The following is a 13,291-nucleotide window of genomic DNA, read 5'->3' as shown; positions in this document are numbered from 1 at the left end:
CTTCACAAAATGTCAGGCATGCAAGTTTAACTGGTTGCCTGGGCCAAGAAGTTCCCTCTCCAGTTGTGGTCAAGTCAGTGTAACAACACGGCACACAAGCACGCAGGCACATGTGTGCGATCTGACAACGTGAAAGAGACTTTGGTGCAGATCTGACGTGGCCAGAGGGGAGAAGCTCTGATTTACAGGAAATGCAAACTCAACATTCCTCTGCAGATTATCAGCAGCAGAACAGATAACAACACGGGAGCTAGACAGAAGATGTGAACAAACTCTGCGACTTTTCTTTCCACCAAAATCATTAAAAACAAAAAAAAGGTGCTGAGGTGAATGTCCGTATCCTCTAATAGCTTCTAAACCACCTCACAGACAGGACACTGTAAACACCATCTGTAAGCACAAATCTGCACTTTGTAGGTTTGTATGTTCTACAGTGACTGTGTATTGATGTGCATTTGTCACAGAAACACGGGTGACCTACAACTCATTTACATCTCAACACTGCAGAAACATAAGCGGGCTGAATCTGCTGCTCCTGGATTGGACAGTGTGCCATATTAGAACAGCGACAGGCAATGATCCAGCAGCTGTACACAATAAAAAAAAAGCACTACCCTGAAAACAAACACTTAATGACTGCATGAAAAGTGACACTGATACTGCACTCTTACTTCCTGTGTATATACGAGCCAAGTCAGGAGGGAGCGACTATGTTCAGTGGAAGTTTACTATGAAAAGAGTGGCACACAGGCAGTGAGACAAAACATAGAGCCTTCACTTCCTTGGGTAAACAATCAGACTTTAACAACACATTGATTGCATGCAAGGACCCAGCTTTGAACTAGATTCTCACTGTGCAGTGCCTTCATCTCACTTCCCTACACTGCTTTTTTTTTTTTTTTTTTAACCCGACACACCCCCTTTTGCACACAGCTCAAAGCTCAAAGAACAAAAACCAAACACCAAAAAACTACTCAACTCTCAAAATTGTCTCAAAGCAGACTTCTCTTACCTGTTCAAAGTATCGAATCAAACGTTTGCTTTAAACTTCTGTCTAGCTTTTGGGGTTGATTAAAGCTCAAGAGTTTTGCAGAGTAGCAGCAGTCTCCGTCTCCCAAATACAAACTGGTTGTAGTCCAGTGCATGGCATGCCTCCCTCCCTCCCTCTCACGCTCCGTCTCTATTGCTTACTCTTTCTCCCTCCCACTCTGCTCAAAGTGAAAGAAGCCATACTACAGGGCAAACACTCTTAACAATTCACCCACCTACAACAAACTCGTGACTCATGATCAGAAGGGACTGCTTTTGTTGCTAATCAGTAATAAATACAGAAATCACATGCAGGCAACCATTTTCAGGAGAGGAAAAGGGTCCAATATTGCTCTTCAGGTAATGTGAGTCATCTATTGACTCAGCATAAATAGCCCCATGAGATTTAATTAAACAAAAACTGAAATCTGATTTGAATTGGTTGAAGCTTTAAAAAAAGAAACAAAAAACCCAAAACAAAACAAGCAAACAAAAAACAAAACAGACACATTTAGAAGAAAATCTATTAAATAAAGCTATTAATTAAAAAAAATAAAGCTATATATTAAATAAACTTATATTTGAGCCACAATATGACAGAAATAGTTCAAAGCAGATTGAGGGTTAAATATAAATGTCAGTTACAGTTAATCTGAGTGCAGCAATGTTAGCATGTACCATCCGGGTTGTGAAACTGAAAGCAAGCAGGCTGTAAATTTAAACACCGACTACATTTGTGATGAAATACCTTCTCACTCACTGACACCAGTGTACGGGAAATGCTTGTGACAACAAATATTACCCTGAAGTAGGGCTGGGCGATATGACCCAAAATTCATATCTCGATATTTTTTAGCTGGGTGGCGATATAAGATATATATCTCGATATTTTTTTAAAGCCATAAGTTAAGAACAAAAAGAGAGTTCTTAGTCACACTGTGTCCCAGATGTCACACAGGCATTTTTATTTACATACAGCATAGATTTACATGAAGAAATTACTCAAAAATAAATTATCAGCATTTATTAAATAATCATGCTCCATAAATAAAAGAAAACAATGTTGTTTTTGTGCATAACAAAAAGCTCATAATTGTGCAGTCAAAATGTAAACTAACAGACGCTGAGCATAATAACAAAGACAGATTTCACAGCTGCTCTGTTCCCAACTTCTACTGCGTGACTGACAGCCTTGAGTTTGAAATCCGCTTCGTAACCATGTCTCTTAACAGGTGCCATTTATGGTCCTTATACACACACAATACGGTAATATTACGTCGAAGCACAGTACGTATCACTCCGCAAGGCTCCAGACTACGGTAGCCGTAATGCTCCGACAATCCATCAAGCGCTGCAGCTCCGTAGCTTACCAAAGTCGTAAAACATTTTTGGACAGATTGCTGAGCGCCGTGTACCACCTAAAATCGGTTTGCGGTCAGTAAGCACAACCAGAATTCATACATAAGGCGCGCTGTCAACTTTTGAGAAAATGAAAGGATTTTAGGCCGTGCAGCCTCTGTGGGCTGCATGTCGTTAGCGTGGTTAGCTCGCTAACACGTTGACGCCGTCCAGCCCCACAACTCGCTAACGGAGACTTGCCGTGTCCATCTGGTCGCTGCCTGCAGGTGAAGCTATGGGGGAGGGGGAGTTGTATTCAGTGAAGGAGAGGTGAGGCCGAGTAACGTTGTGTAGAGACAAAAGTGGACGAAAGAGAGGCAAACTTGTGGCTCCACAAGTATAATTATAACGTAACATAGACTATATCGATATAAAGGATATTGTCACATCTTATATCTCGTATGAAAATATATCGATATTTTTTAAAAACTCGATATATCGCCCAGCCCTACCCTGAAGGCAGCATCTGAGCTCAGGTAATGTCGTGCTGACGGTGAGAGATGTTTGACATGACTGATCCGGAAATCAAAACTGAAATTCCACAAACGGCAGTGTTTATTTTGATATTAAAGATAAGGAGGTGATGTCACAATTAATTCCAGGTACAAATCACACCTATTGTCAGAAATGTGCATGATTATGCATGTCGAATGCTGTTTTGAGACACTGCTCAGTTAAAAACAGTCAAAGAACTATATAGTATGTAGTTGATATTAGTTAAAGGGGTGGTATGATTTGAATTTTTCTGGTTAACAAAAACAGATTATGTAACAAGATCTCAAAAAAGGATGAAATCAGGAACTGTGTCGTGAAATGGGGAAACAAAAGTATGTATCATTCAAGGCCATCATTTGTTACTTTGAGTCCTCTGCGCTATGGACACATTTAAGGAAGCACTGAAGTATACTGCAGTATACTGTTGAACACATAAGTCTGATTAATTCTTGTCCTTCATATTTGGAACGAGCAATGACAGCAACCAAGCAGAAATGCATTCATTAATCAATAAGGTGGTCAAACAAAAACGAGTCAGTCCTTTTGACACAATTGTTTTCTTCTCAAAACTGAGAAGATTATTGGGTGTTGAAAACAAATTATCTTCTAGATTACTGACTGTTTGTCAAATGAACAAGATAATTTAAAGGATTGGAATTTCAAAATTATGAAATTTTTATGTTGCCATGTTCCACAACGCAACAAAATTTATACTAATCTGCAGCTCAGCCAGTGATGAAAATAGTCCAGTTTTGCAGCCCTATTTCACAATTGATCATTACAGTTGGAATTACTCAAAATCAAGCCAAAACCCATTTCCAAACTAAAGACCAAATCAAAACTAAACTGACCAAACAACAAAAAAAGCTCCATGCAAGAATCACAAATATGTCTACAAGCTACTCAAGAAGAGACAACCTGATAATAATTTTGACAAAACAAATTTAAGTAACGCTCTCCCTTATTTTCTGTCAATATTTACCGTTAAAGATGTGGATTAAACATGAGCAAAGTTTTACATAGATAATCCCTATGAGCCAGAAGCTTAGGCTTCACATTCCTCTGATTCGGAAAGGTCAAACTCATTTCACATGATGGGCCAAACGCAGCCCACTTTAATTCTAAGTAGGCTTCTCGTCACAGAGAATGTCCCATTTTATTTATTTATTTTAACTGTGGAACCATTGTTTTGTTTGTTTCTTTGTTTTAAAAAAACCCAATAAAAAACAAAACGAAAACAGTAGATTATTTCACTGTTAACCTTACTCACATACTACTAACTTCTTATTACTTAATTACTTTAGTGTAGTATGAATGGTCATGTGGGAGGTATTTATCAACAGGAAAACCTGTCCAAGTTACAGCTGAAAGGCCAAAGTTTATGCCGTCCATCATTTTACCCAAAGCTGTCCAGTAGGCCAGATTGGAGTTTTTGTTGGCCAATTCTGGTCCCTGGACCTCATGTTTAACACTCTCCCTCTAAACACTCTGTTTCAGGGGGGTTTTTTTTTGCTCTTGGCCCCGTATTATGTCATAGCAATGAGATAACCATAATATGGTTAACTCAAACACTGAACTCTTTGTTTGCATGATCCACCAATGAGAATAGAGTTAGCTTAAAGGCAGGGGAGCTAAAGCAGCTTGTTCAAGACGGGGCAGTCCCTCAGTTTATTCCAAGGGCCAGTATTATAAATAAGAATCATTTTAAATGGAATCCCGTAAAGCTACTCTACTGCAGGCCAAGAATAAAAATATGGAGCTTTTGTATGTCCACTTTACATCAAGCAAAAAGGACAAACATCTAGTAACCAAAAACAGCATTGTGAGCATCTTGTCTTTGACTCGTGTGACAGCAAAATTAATACCTTTAGGTTGTGGACTGCTAGCGAAACAAAAGCAGCACTGTGATGCAGCAGTGCGAGCTACAGAAGTACATTTTGAAGAAAAGCTAGGTACTAGTTTCTTCACTTCTCCATAGGCTGCTAATTTAAAAAAAAAAGTGCTCTGATGTAAACTGAGGGGAAATTAAAAAAAAAAAACATTAAAAAATAAAAATAAAAATCAGGAAGTGACAACAATAAGAGCCATTTGTTTTGGGGAGCTGGTTTTACTTTCCGTATAAAAATAATTTCCAAGTACAGCGGGGGATTCCGGGGTGTTTTTCCTCTGATCATAAACGGTCTAGAAATTTCCAGCTTTCTTGACTGTGAGCTCCATTTAAATGTCAGGTGACCGGTTTGACTGGTGACAACACAACAGGTGTGAACCGATGACGAGGAGGCTGAAGTTAAAAAAAAAAAAAAAAAAAAAAAAAAAAAAAACGTATGGTGAAAGTGAAAGTGGACCACAGCCCCAGCACAGCCTGGCACTATACTAGGAGCCGATTAGTTGGTGAACCGAAAGTGTGCGTGTGTGCGCGTAAATGTTAGCACTGTGCTAGCTACCGGATAGCAACACTGATACAGGCTAGTGACTAAAATTCGCTCATTTGCCCACAAAAACGACAAAACCGCTCAAGGTCCACAAGTTCGAGACAAGTCTGACGGCCTGAGAACATGTCACATACAATATATCATTTAGAAGTTACTTCATTTTAAAAAATTAAATCGAGTTACTCACTCAGAAACAATCAGCTGTCACAACGGTGACTCAGTAGACTGCACGACTTCCGCATTCTCGCCCGATGACAAAAGCCGCAACCAATAATCGAGTAGGTAACCGAGCACTAGGAGACCAACGACGCTGCAGAATTCTCACCAACCAATGAGAATTGAGAGCAGACAAGCCAGCGGGTCAAACACGCCCACAGCAGAGCCAATCAGGTGCCACTACACTCCTGAAGCGCACCAATAGAAAATCACAGCGCGGCACCAACTGGAGGCACACAAACAACGTGCAGTACGTGAGCTCGGCACACAGACACACACCAGCTGGAACGTAGCAGGGTTTTCACATTAGCGGAACACGCGAGATGTACGCTTGAGCTGATTGTTTAACTGAACTATCGATGATTTATCTTTAAAATAAGAAATCAAACGAAATAATTTATTTGCAATATAGCTATTTAAATAAATAGACTGATACTTTATTGATTACACGAGGGAACTTTTGATTACACGAGGGAACTTGTTGTATTACAGCAGCAGGATAAAGAATAAAAACAGTATAGTCTACAATAAATAAACAAAATAGTCAAACATACGTGCCACAGGCGCATAGTCAAGGCCTAATAGGGTGAGAATAATTAAAAAAAACAAAACACAGAGAATAAAAATGCAATTACGTTAAAGTAGAGTGAACAGTAAGACTGAGATTGCGCAATGCATTACTCTCTTGCTTATAGTGTAAGCATGTACACTATAAATCTAATAAATAGCTGTAAGATGTGAGTTATATTGGAATATATTTGATATCTGATATTAAATATGGTTAATTCAATAAATAGAATAATTAGAAAGTATTGATTAATTTGTAGCGTGAACAACCAACCCTTTAAATTTACACTTAAAACCTTTAATCATGCGACCAATGCAACTAGTTAGTTGCACAGTTATCCTGAAGCACCCAAGACACTACAAGCACCCTAAATATATAAATACATAAATAGATCGATAAATAAACATTACAGTATATGCTTGTTTAAAGGGATGGTTTATTTGCCACATACCTTAATGCAAAAATAAAAAAAACTGAGTGAAAATCTGTTTTCAGTAAATGTATAACATGTAAATGTATGACTCTTAGCACAATGTATGGAGACAGTAATTCAAATCACATCACATCCAAGCTGGCACACACTAATCTTACAGTAAGTGCTTATTTTGTCCGGCAATATTGCTCCCTCTGGTGGTGGAAGTCAGAAACCACAGAGGGCTTTCAGAAACTCAGGAATATTTTTTATCCTCACCTTTAACAATACCGCATCTTTACTTAGTGCAGAACTCCCAGTTCAGTTCTGCACACTGTGGATGCATTATGATTGTTTTTTAGCTTTTCATCAGCCTCAGTTAAATAATACATTTTTAAAAGTTTGTTTGTTTATTTCAGTGGCAAGTGGTAAGTTTAGTTTCAAGAAAAAGATCTGTGTCTGTAATGTTTTCCCTGGCTTTGTTTATTATGTCTAGGTTTCTATGACGACTACATGACTAAGGACTAGACACTGATTAGACACAAAAATGACAGGACAGGTGCCAAAACCTGGGTCACTGCTGCCGAAGTTTCAGGAAGCGAGGAGGTGGACAGGTGGGTGTAGACCCCAAAGGACCAATCACAGTTGGTCATCAGGTCAGTACTTATCTGCTCATTTTTGGCTTGGCCCTGATTTCCAATCTTTCTCTTCTTGAGCAAAGCCCCATCTGAAATCGCAGTATGGTAAGGAGACTCGACTATAATCAAAGCCAATTATAATGAGCAGATGCTGTCAGTTGTGGGACTCTGGGCCTTCCCACAGCTGAGTAATTGTGGAGATAATGGCCTCTTCAGCAGATAAGAACCAATTAAGTCACATTAGAAATACGAGATCAGTTGACTGCAGGTTTTTGCTGACCGCGTGTTAATGAAGCTATTATGATTTTCCTCTTTTCCTTCTTCTTAGACAAGCTACACAGACAAAGGAGAGAAGGTGAGATTAATATTTTCTCTGTGGTGTCTGATGTTTTGTTATGTGTGCTACTGTGTTTTTGCGTAATATTCACGGCTGGTTAATTGGTGCAGGAAAAAAGAAACCATCCCAGAGTTATTTTTCAACTACCCATTATAACTGGTTACTGTGTTACTTGTCACCTGAAGAATTTGCACACATTCCAATGTCAATCTTGAGTTCTGCTTTTACTTGCTAGCCTGCAAGGGGAAGGTTTGTCAGGTTCCATCATATCACCTTCTGGGTCGGCAACGCCAAACAGGTCAGTATCCAAACCCTCTACACATGACCAGAAGCTCACTGTTAGTTATTCAAATATTTACCGTATCATCCATCTGTGAGCTGACTTTGAGCCTCTACAGACTCATATACAGGTCAGAGAGCTGGTTGCACTGAAAAAAATAAAATGTCAAATTAATTAAATAAATAAACAGAATAATCAGTAAAAACAGTTTTATTGTGGATTATTGTTCAGCATACAGGTGAGACTACACATTACACTGTGGCATGTCCTAGCTTCAGTACGTCTCGCATCGTTAGATTTCATCAGAGTAACAGTGTGGTTACTTCACAGGCAGCCTCATTCTACTGTGATAAGTTGGGCTTCGAGCCCCTGGCCTACAAGGGTTTGGAGACTGGCAGCAGAGAGGTGGTGTCACATGTCATCAGACAGAATAAGGTACGAACAGTAACGTTCACAGTGTTCAACCTGGCAGAAGATCTCACCCTCAGTGCAAAAACATAACTACTCCTCTTCTCTCCTCACAGATTATATTTGCATTTGAATCTGCTCTGAATCCTGGAAATGAAGGCAGGTTTTCTCATCAGATCACTTAAGATTATAAAAAAGGTGACATGACGGTATGATTTATATTCTGCTTTATAAATCATTTATATTCTGCCCCCCAGAGATGGGAGAACACTTAGTTAAACATGGAGACGGAGTTAAAGACATTGCCTTCCAAGTGGAGGACTGTGACTTCTTATTCAAGGTAAGATGACAGATTGTTTTCAGTTAAACTTTAAATCTTTCTAGCGTGAGAATAAAATAAAATAAATAAAAAAAACAACTTTTTGATACTGTGGGGTTAAAAAAGTCCCTGTCCCAGTTGGCTTAACTGAAGAACACAGAAATTTCGCACAACACTCTAAATTTCCGTGTTTTTCTGTGTCCCTTGAACTGTGCAACTGGTTGTGGTACACGATTGTGGATAATTCTACACGGTAAACCAACATTAGCCATAAAGAGACAGTGATTTGTTTCATTTTTTATCTGTTAGTTTCAGTCTCTGCTTATCCAGACTAAGATAAGATAAAAACTTACATGCTTGTGCCAAAAGTTGGGAAATTCCCGACAAAAGTTGGGTAATATAGAGTAGCTGCACTGATCCACTGTTTGTCTGAGGTTCATATTAATAATACTAGGAGATAGTAAATAATTAGAGCTCCACTGTGCTCACATTAGCTCACTTCTGTGACTGAGATTTAATCCTCTTACCTCATACTATATATACTGACATGGGGTGAGGAGTGTGTTGAAATTGGGGTAAACAGGCCAGTGTTGTGACAACTTCTACTGCAGCCTTGAGGTTTAGCTGCTCCTGTGAACTCTCTTTACCTCAGACAAGGTCAGGCAAGCCATAAACTGCCGTGTGGACTATCAGGTGGCTGCAAAGATACCGAATCAACGCGCACTTAGGGTGGCTGTAGCTTAGGTGGCAGAGCAGGTCAGCCACTAATCAGAAGGTTGGTGGTTTGATCCCAGGCTGCCTCCTGGCTGCATGCCAAATATCCTTGGGCAAGATACTAACCCCATGTTTGCCTACTGGTGGTGGTCAGAGGGCCCGGTGGCGCCAGTGTCCGGCAGCCTCGCCTCTGTCAGTGCGTCCCAGGGCAGCTGTGGCTACAATGTAGCTTGCCATCGCCTGTGTGTGAATGGGTGAATGACTGAATGTAGTGTGAAGCGCTTTGGGGTCCTTAGGGACTAGAAAAGCGCTATACAAATGCAGGCCATTTACCATTTACTTACTGCAGGGATCAACAGCCTTTGCTCTCTGAACCACCATTTTGTAGCTTCTTAGGAAGATATTTTCCCTTTGGCCACTGGAGGGCTTCCAGGAGCCACAGACACACAGTTGTTGCAAACTCCCGTTATCTTACACCCATCCTGACATCTCTCCAATGACAGACGGCCAAGGAGCGAGGAGCTGTGGTCGTCAAGGAGCCCTGGGTGGAGCAGGACAGCCATGGGAGGGTCAAGTTTGCAGTGATTCAGACGGTACATAAAGGGTGACTCACATTAGAAAGCCCTGTGTAAATACATTGAAGAAACTGAAAGCCAATAATAATGCTGTGCAAATGTTTTGTCCTCAGTATGGAGATACCACACACACACTCATCGAGTACCTAAGTCCCTACAAGGGCCTTTTCCTGCCGAGCTACAAAGAGCCTCTGTTTAGAGATCCCCTGTTAGCTAATCTGTGAGTCTCTCCCACAACACCACCTCATCTGCTACAACCTGTGCCTTTTTTTTCCCTCTGGTGTTTTTTGTGCATACACATGGAAGAAGTAAGATGAATCTAGATTTCACCACTGTCAGTCCCTGATAACATTTTAGTACATATTTCCCTTTTCTGTGGAATTATAGACTAAAAGATTATCATAAAATCACAACAAAACATGATTATGTGTATTTTGATCACATCTGTATATCATTAAGCAGCCTGACTGCTTATTCTTCTTTTCTTTCAAAGTCCACCAACAGGTCTGAACTTCATCGATCACATTGTGGGAAACCAGCCAGATGACCAAATGGTGCCAATTTCAGACTGGTAGGTCTCCTGTCTCCAGTGCACGTACACTCGCTGCGGGTGCAGCGGACACACAGGGCAAAAGGACAAAGTAAACAAACACCACAAGCAGTCGCTCCACCGCTGTTACTGTAAAATGTTGGTGCATTTATTCAAAACAGCAAGCCCTCATACAAAATGACTTCTCCACAAAATTCAAAGATTGCTCCAAGAAAGAAGGAACAAGAGGAAATGTAGTTCCTTTTTAGCTCCAATGATTAGTATTGCTTAGCTCGTATTCCTGAATTTCTAGGTACCAGAAATGTCTGATGTTTCACCGGTTCTGGTCAATCGATGACAAGCAGATCCACACACAGTACAGTGCGCTGAAGTCTATAGTTGTCACAAACTACGAAGAGACCATTAAGATGCCAATCAACGAACCTGCCACGGGGAAAAAGAAGTCGCAGATCCAGGTGAGGCTTTCAGAGGTTTGCTCTGTGACATGGATCCCAGCAGCCCGAGGGGTCTGATACAAAAATGTGTGTGTGATGTCCTGTGTTGTGTCCTCACAGGAATACGTGGACTACAACGGGGGGCCAGGTGTTCAGCACATCGCCCTCAACACATCGGACATTATTGAATCTGTGAGTCTGTGTAATTAGAAGGAAAACTCCAGGCTATTTTGAAGCTTCATGCTTGCAGGGCCTGTTTTAGATTCGTCTTTTTTTCCTCCCTCTGTTCTTGTCACTAAATAGATAGTGAACCTGCGCGCCCGAGGGATGGAGTTCCTCTCAGCACCTGACACATATTACGACACCCTGAGGAAGAAACTCAAAACTGCCAAAATCAAAGTAATTGAAGACCTCGACCGTTTACAGGTGAGGACTGCTTTTGGCATGGCTGATTTTTTTTTTTTTTTTTTTTTGTTCTTTTTTCTTTGTGTCTTTAAATCTAAAAGATCTTTTGTTTTTCTTTTTAAGGAATTAAAAATCTTAGTGGATTTTGATGACAAGGGCTACCTCCTTCAAATCTTTACCAAGCCTGTGCAGGACAGACCAACACTTTTCCTGGAGGTCATTCAGAGACATAACCACTTTGTAAGTGACCAGTTAGGCAGTTTACTGGTATAACTTGTATAAACAGAGAGTAGAGCTTTGCTATATCTAAGACCTCTCATACCACACCTGTATTAACCCCATCAGTATGGAGGGCAAATATTTTAGTTGGGCACAACTTAACCCTGACTAATACGTTTTTTTTGGACCGAATTCACGGTTTACTTGAAGATTTTTTTGCTTCATTATGGCACTTTTTGGTTATTGACTTTTTGAATATTTAAAAAAAAAAAAAAAAGTCCTTTAGACTATTTTTGGGACATTTTATGATGTAAATAATCTATTTTCAAAGAGTTATTGCGTGGTAATTATATCAAAAGATGGAAGTGATGTGATTATAACACATAAAACACATTTAAAACCACTGAAACCACATGTTGACAATTCTCTCTCAGGTGATGCAGTTTTTGAATGCTGCAAACTTCTGATAAAGTTTTTACTGAATAGAAATATGGCTTTTGAAGGGACCAGACCTTTGGGACAGTTGCCCACTGTGCCCAGTATGCGTAGGTAATCTAGCCTTTACTGGTGGGATTTACAGGCCTAGGGCTCTGTTTCACGCCTCTGCCACCTTCAAGAACCTGAGGAAGAACACCTGTTTACAGCTCCCACCCAGCATGAATGCTACAAGAGCAGCGTACTTGTAAAAGCTCAGTAAATCTGTCACAGATGCAGATTAAAAGGCTCACTGCTTCACAGCGAGGGGGATCTCTGGATTGGGTTGCACCCTGTGGCACTCAATTCATAACACTTGGCGCCCGTTCTGCTTGTCAGAACACGCTCATCTTGTCACTCTCCGGTGTCTACAGATGTGGATACAATGCATGAAAGTGAGAAACTGCATCTGAACCACAGCAAAGAATTTCTCAGAGGAACCACCAACATTTGATCTTTGTTTTTTGGGTTATCTGTGAAAATATTTACATGATTAATTTGCGAGCGCCCGGTGAGCGCAGCTTGCTGTCACAGAGGAGATGTTTGAACCTTGGGAGGATATTTATGTACCATTTGTGATCCAACATCAAAGCGTTAAACACCCTGAACGTTGTCTGAGAGAAGATTCCCTAGAGCCATAACAAATGACACAGAAGAAGGTAGATCTTTGGGTAATTAGCCATCTGTGTGTGTCTGTTCTTTCACCAGGGCTTTGGGGCAGGAAACTTCAAGTCTCTCTTTGAGGCTATTGAGAAGGACCAAGACGCCAGGGGCAACCTCACTGTGCTGACACCCAAAGGGCAGGCCGAAGCCTTCTACTGATCCGCTGACGTCTGATGCTGCCACGCCACACTGGGACTCTTATCTACTCGGCTGTACGTTTCAGAGGCGGTCGACAACACCCACCACGACTGCAGCACAGCAAACACTCGCAGTGTTGAATATCTGACTGTGACAAGCTGAGAGTGTTATCAGATATGCTTTTAGCTGTCAGGAGATTGCACGGTGTTTGGCTAAATAAAGAAACAAATGTTCATGTGGGCTGGCATATGTGGTTTGTAAATAGAGGTTCAAATATTAAAGGAATAGTCTGACACTGCTATGCTTTATTGTGGAGGGTTAGCTGTGAAGACTGACATGCTCACATCTTCATGCTGAACCACAGCCAGGAGACAGTTAGCTACGTACATAGCTATGTGTGTAGGTACTATGGTTGTACGACACACCACTATTACTACAGAAATTCAAAAGAAATATAATCAAACATCACTGTGATATGTACATAAATTTAAAAAAAAAAAGAATTCTCTGTTTTGCTCCAAATAAACTTAAAGTGTGATTTAGTATAGTGAGGCAGAGAGAAATAACCAGACAACAGTACCAAAGGA

General features: G+C 40.5%; 2 protein-coding genes across 3 annotated transcripts in view; one reads left to right on the top strand and one right to left on the bottom strand.

The window, feature by feature from the left end:
• Window positions 1-5,645, bottom strand: part of mtmr4 (myotubularin related protein 4) — a 43,070-nt gene extending 37,425 nt beyond the window's left edge. The window contains exon 1 of one of the 2 annotated variants that reach the window (XM_040014604.1): window positions 5,542-5,645. The gene's annotated coding sequence lies outside the window, so the exon portion shown is untranslated. Of the gene's footprint in view, window positions 1-1,012; window positions 1,486-5,541 lie in introns of those variants that run through there. The other variant, XM_040014603.1, reaches the window with a different exon arrangement.
• A 1,556-nt stretch (window positions 5,646-7,201) lies between these two features.
• On the top strand, window positions 7,202-12,944 carry hpda (4-hydroxyphenylpyruvate dioxygenase a). Its single transcript, XM_040014600.1, has 14 exons — window positions 7,202-7,293; window positions 7,517-7,543; window positions 7,761-7,823; window positions 8,136-8,240; window positions 8,330-8,372; window positions 8,471-8,553; window positions 9,750-9,839; window positions 9,935-10,041; window positions 10,315-10,392; window positions 10,664-10,826; window positions 10,926-10,997; window positions 11,109-11,231; window positions 11,334-11,450; window positions 12,612-12,944. Exons 1-14 carry the CDS (start codon window positions 7,291-7,293, stop codon window positions 12,723-12,725), a joined length of 1,188 nt encoding a protein of 395 aa, XP_039870534.1. The 5' UTR covers window positions 7,202-7,290; the 3' UTR covers window positions 12,726-12,944.
• The last annotated feature ends 347 nt before the right edge of the window (window positions 12,945-13,291 follow it).

This window comes from Simochromis diagramma, unplaced genomic scaffold (genome assembly GCF_900408965.1).
Source record: "Simochromis diagramma unplaced genomic scaffold, fSimDia1.1 OVJJ01000676.1, whole genome shotgun sequence".
Lineage (NCBI taxonomy): Eukaryota > Metazoa > Chordata > Actinopteri > Cichliformes > Cichlidae > Simochromis > Simochromis diagramma.
The sequence above is the reverse complement of the archived record's forward strand: the minus strand, read 5'-3'. Positions and strand labels throughout refer to the sequence as shown.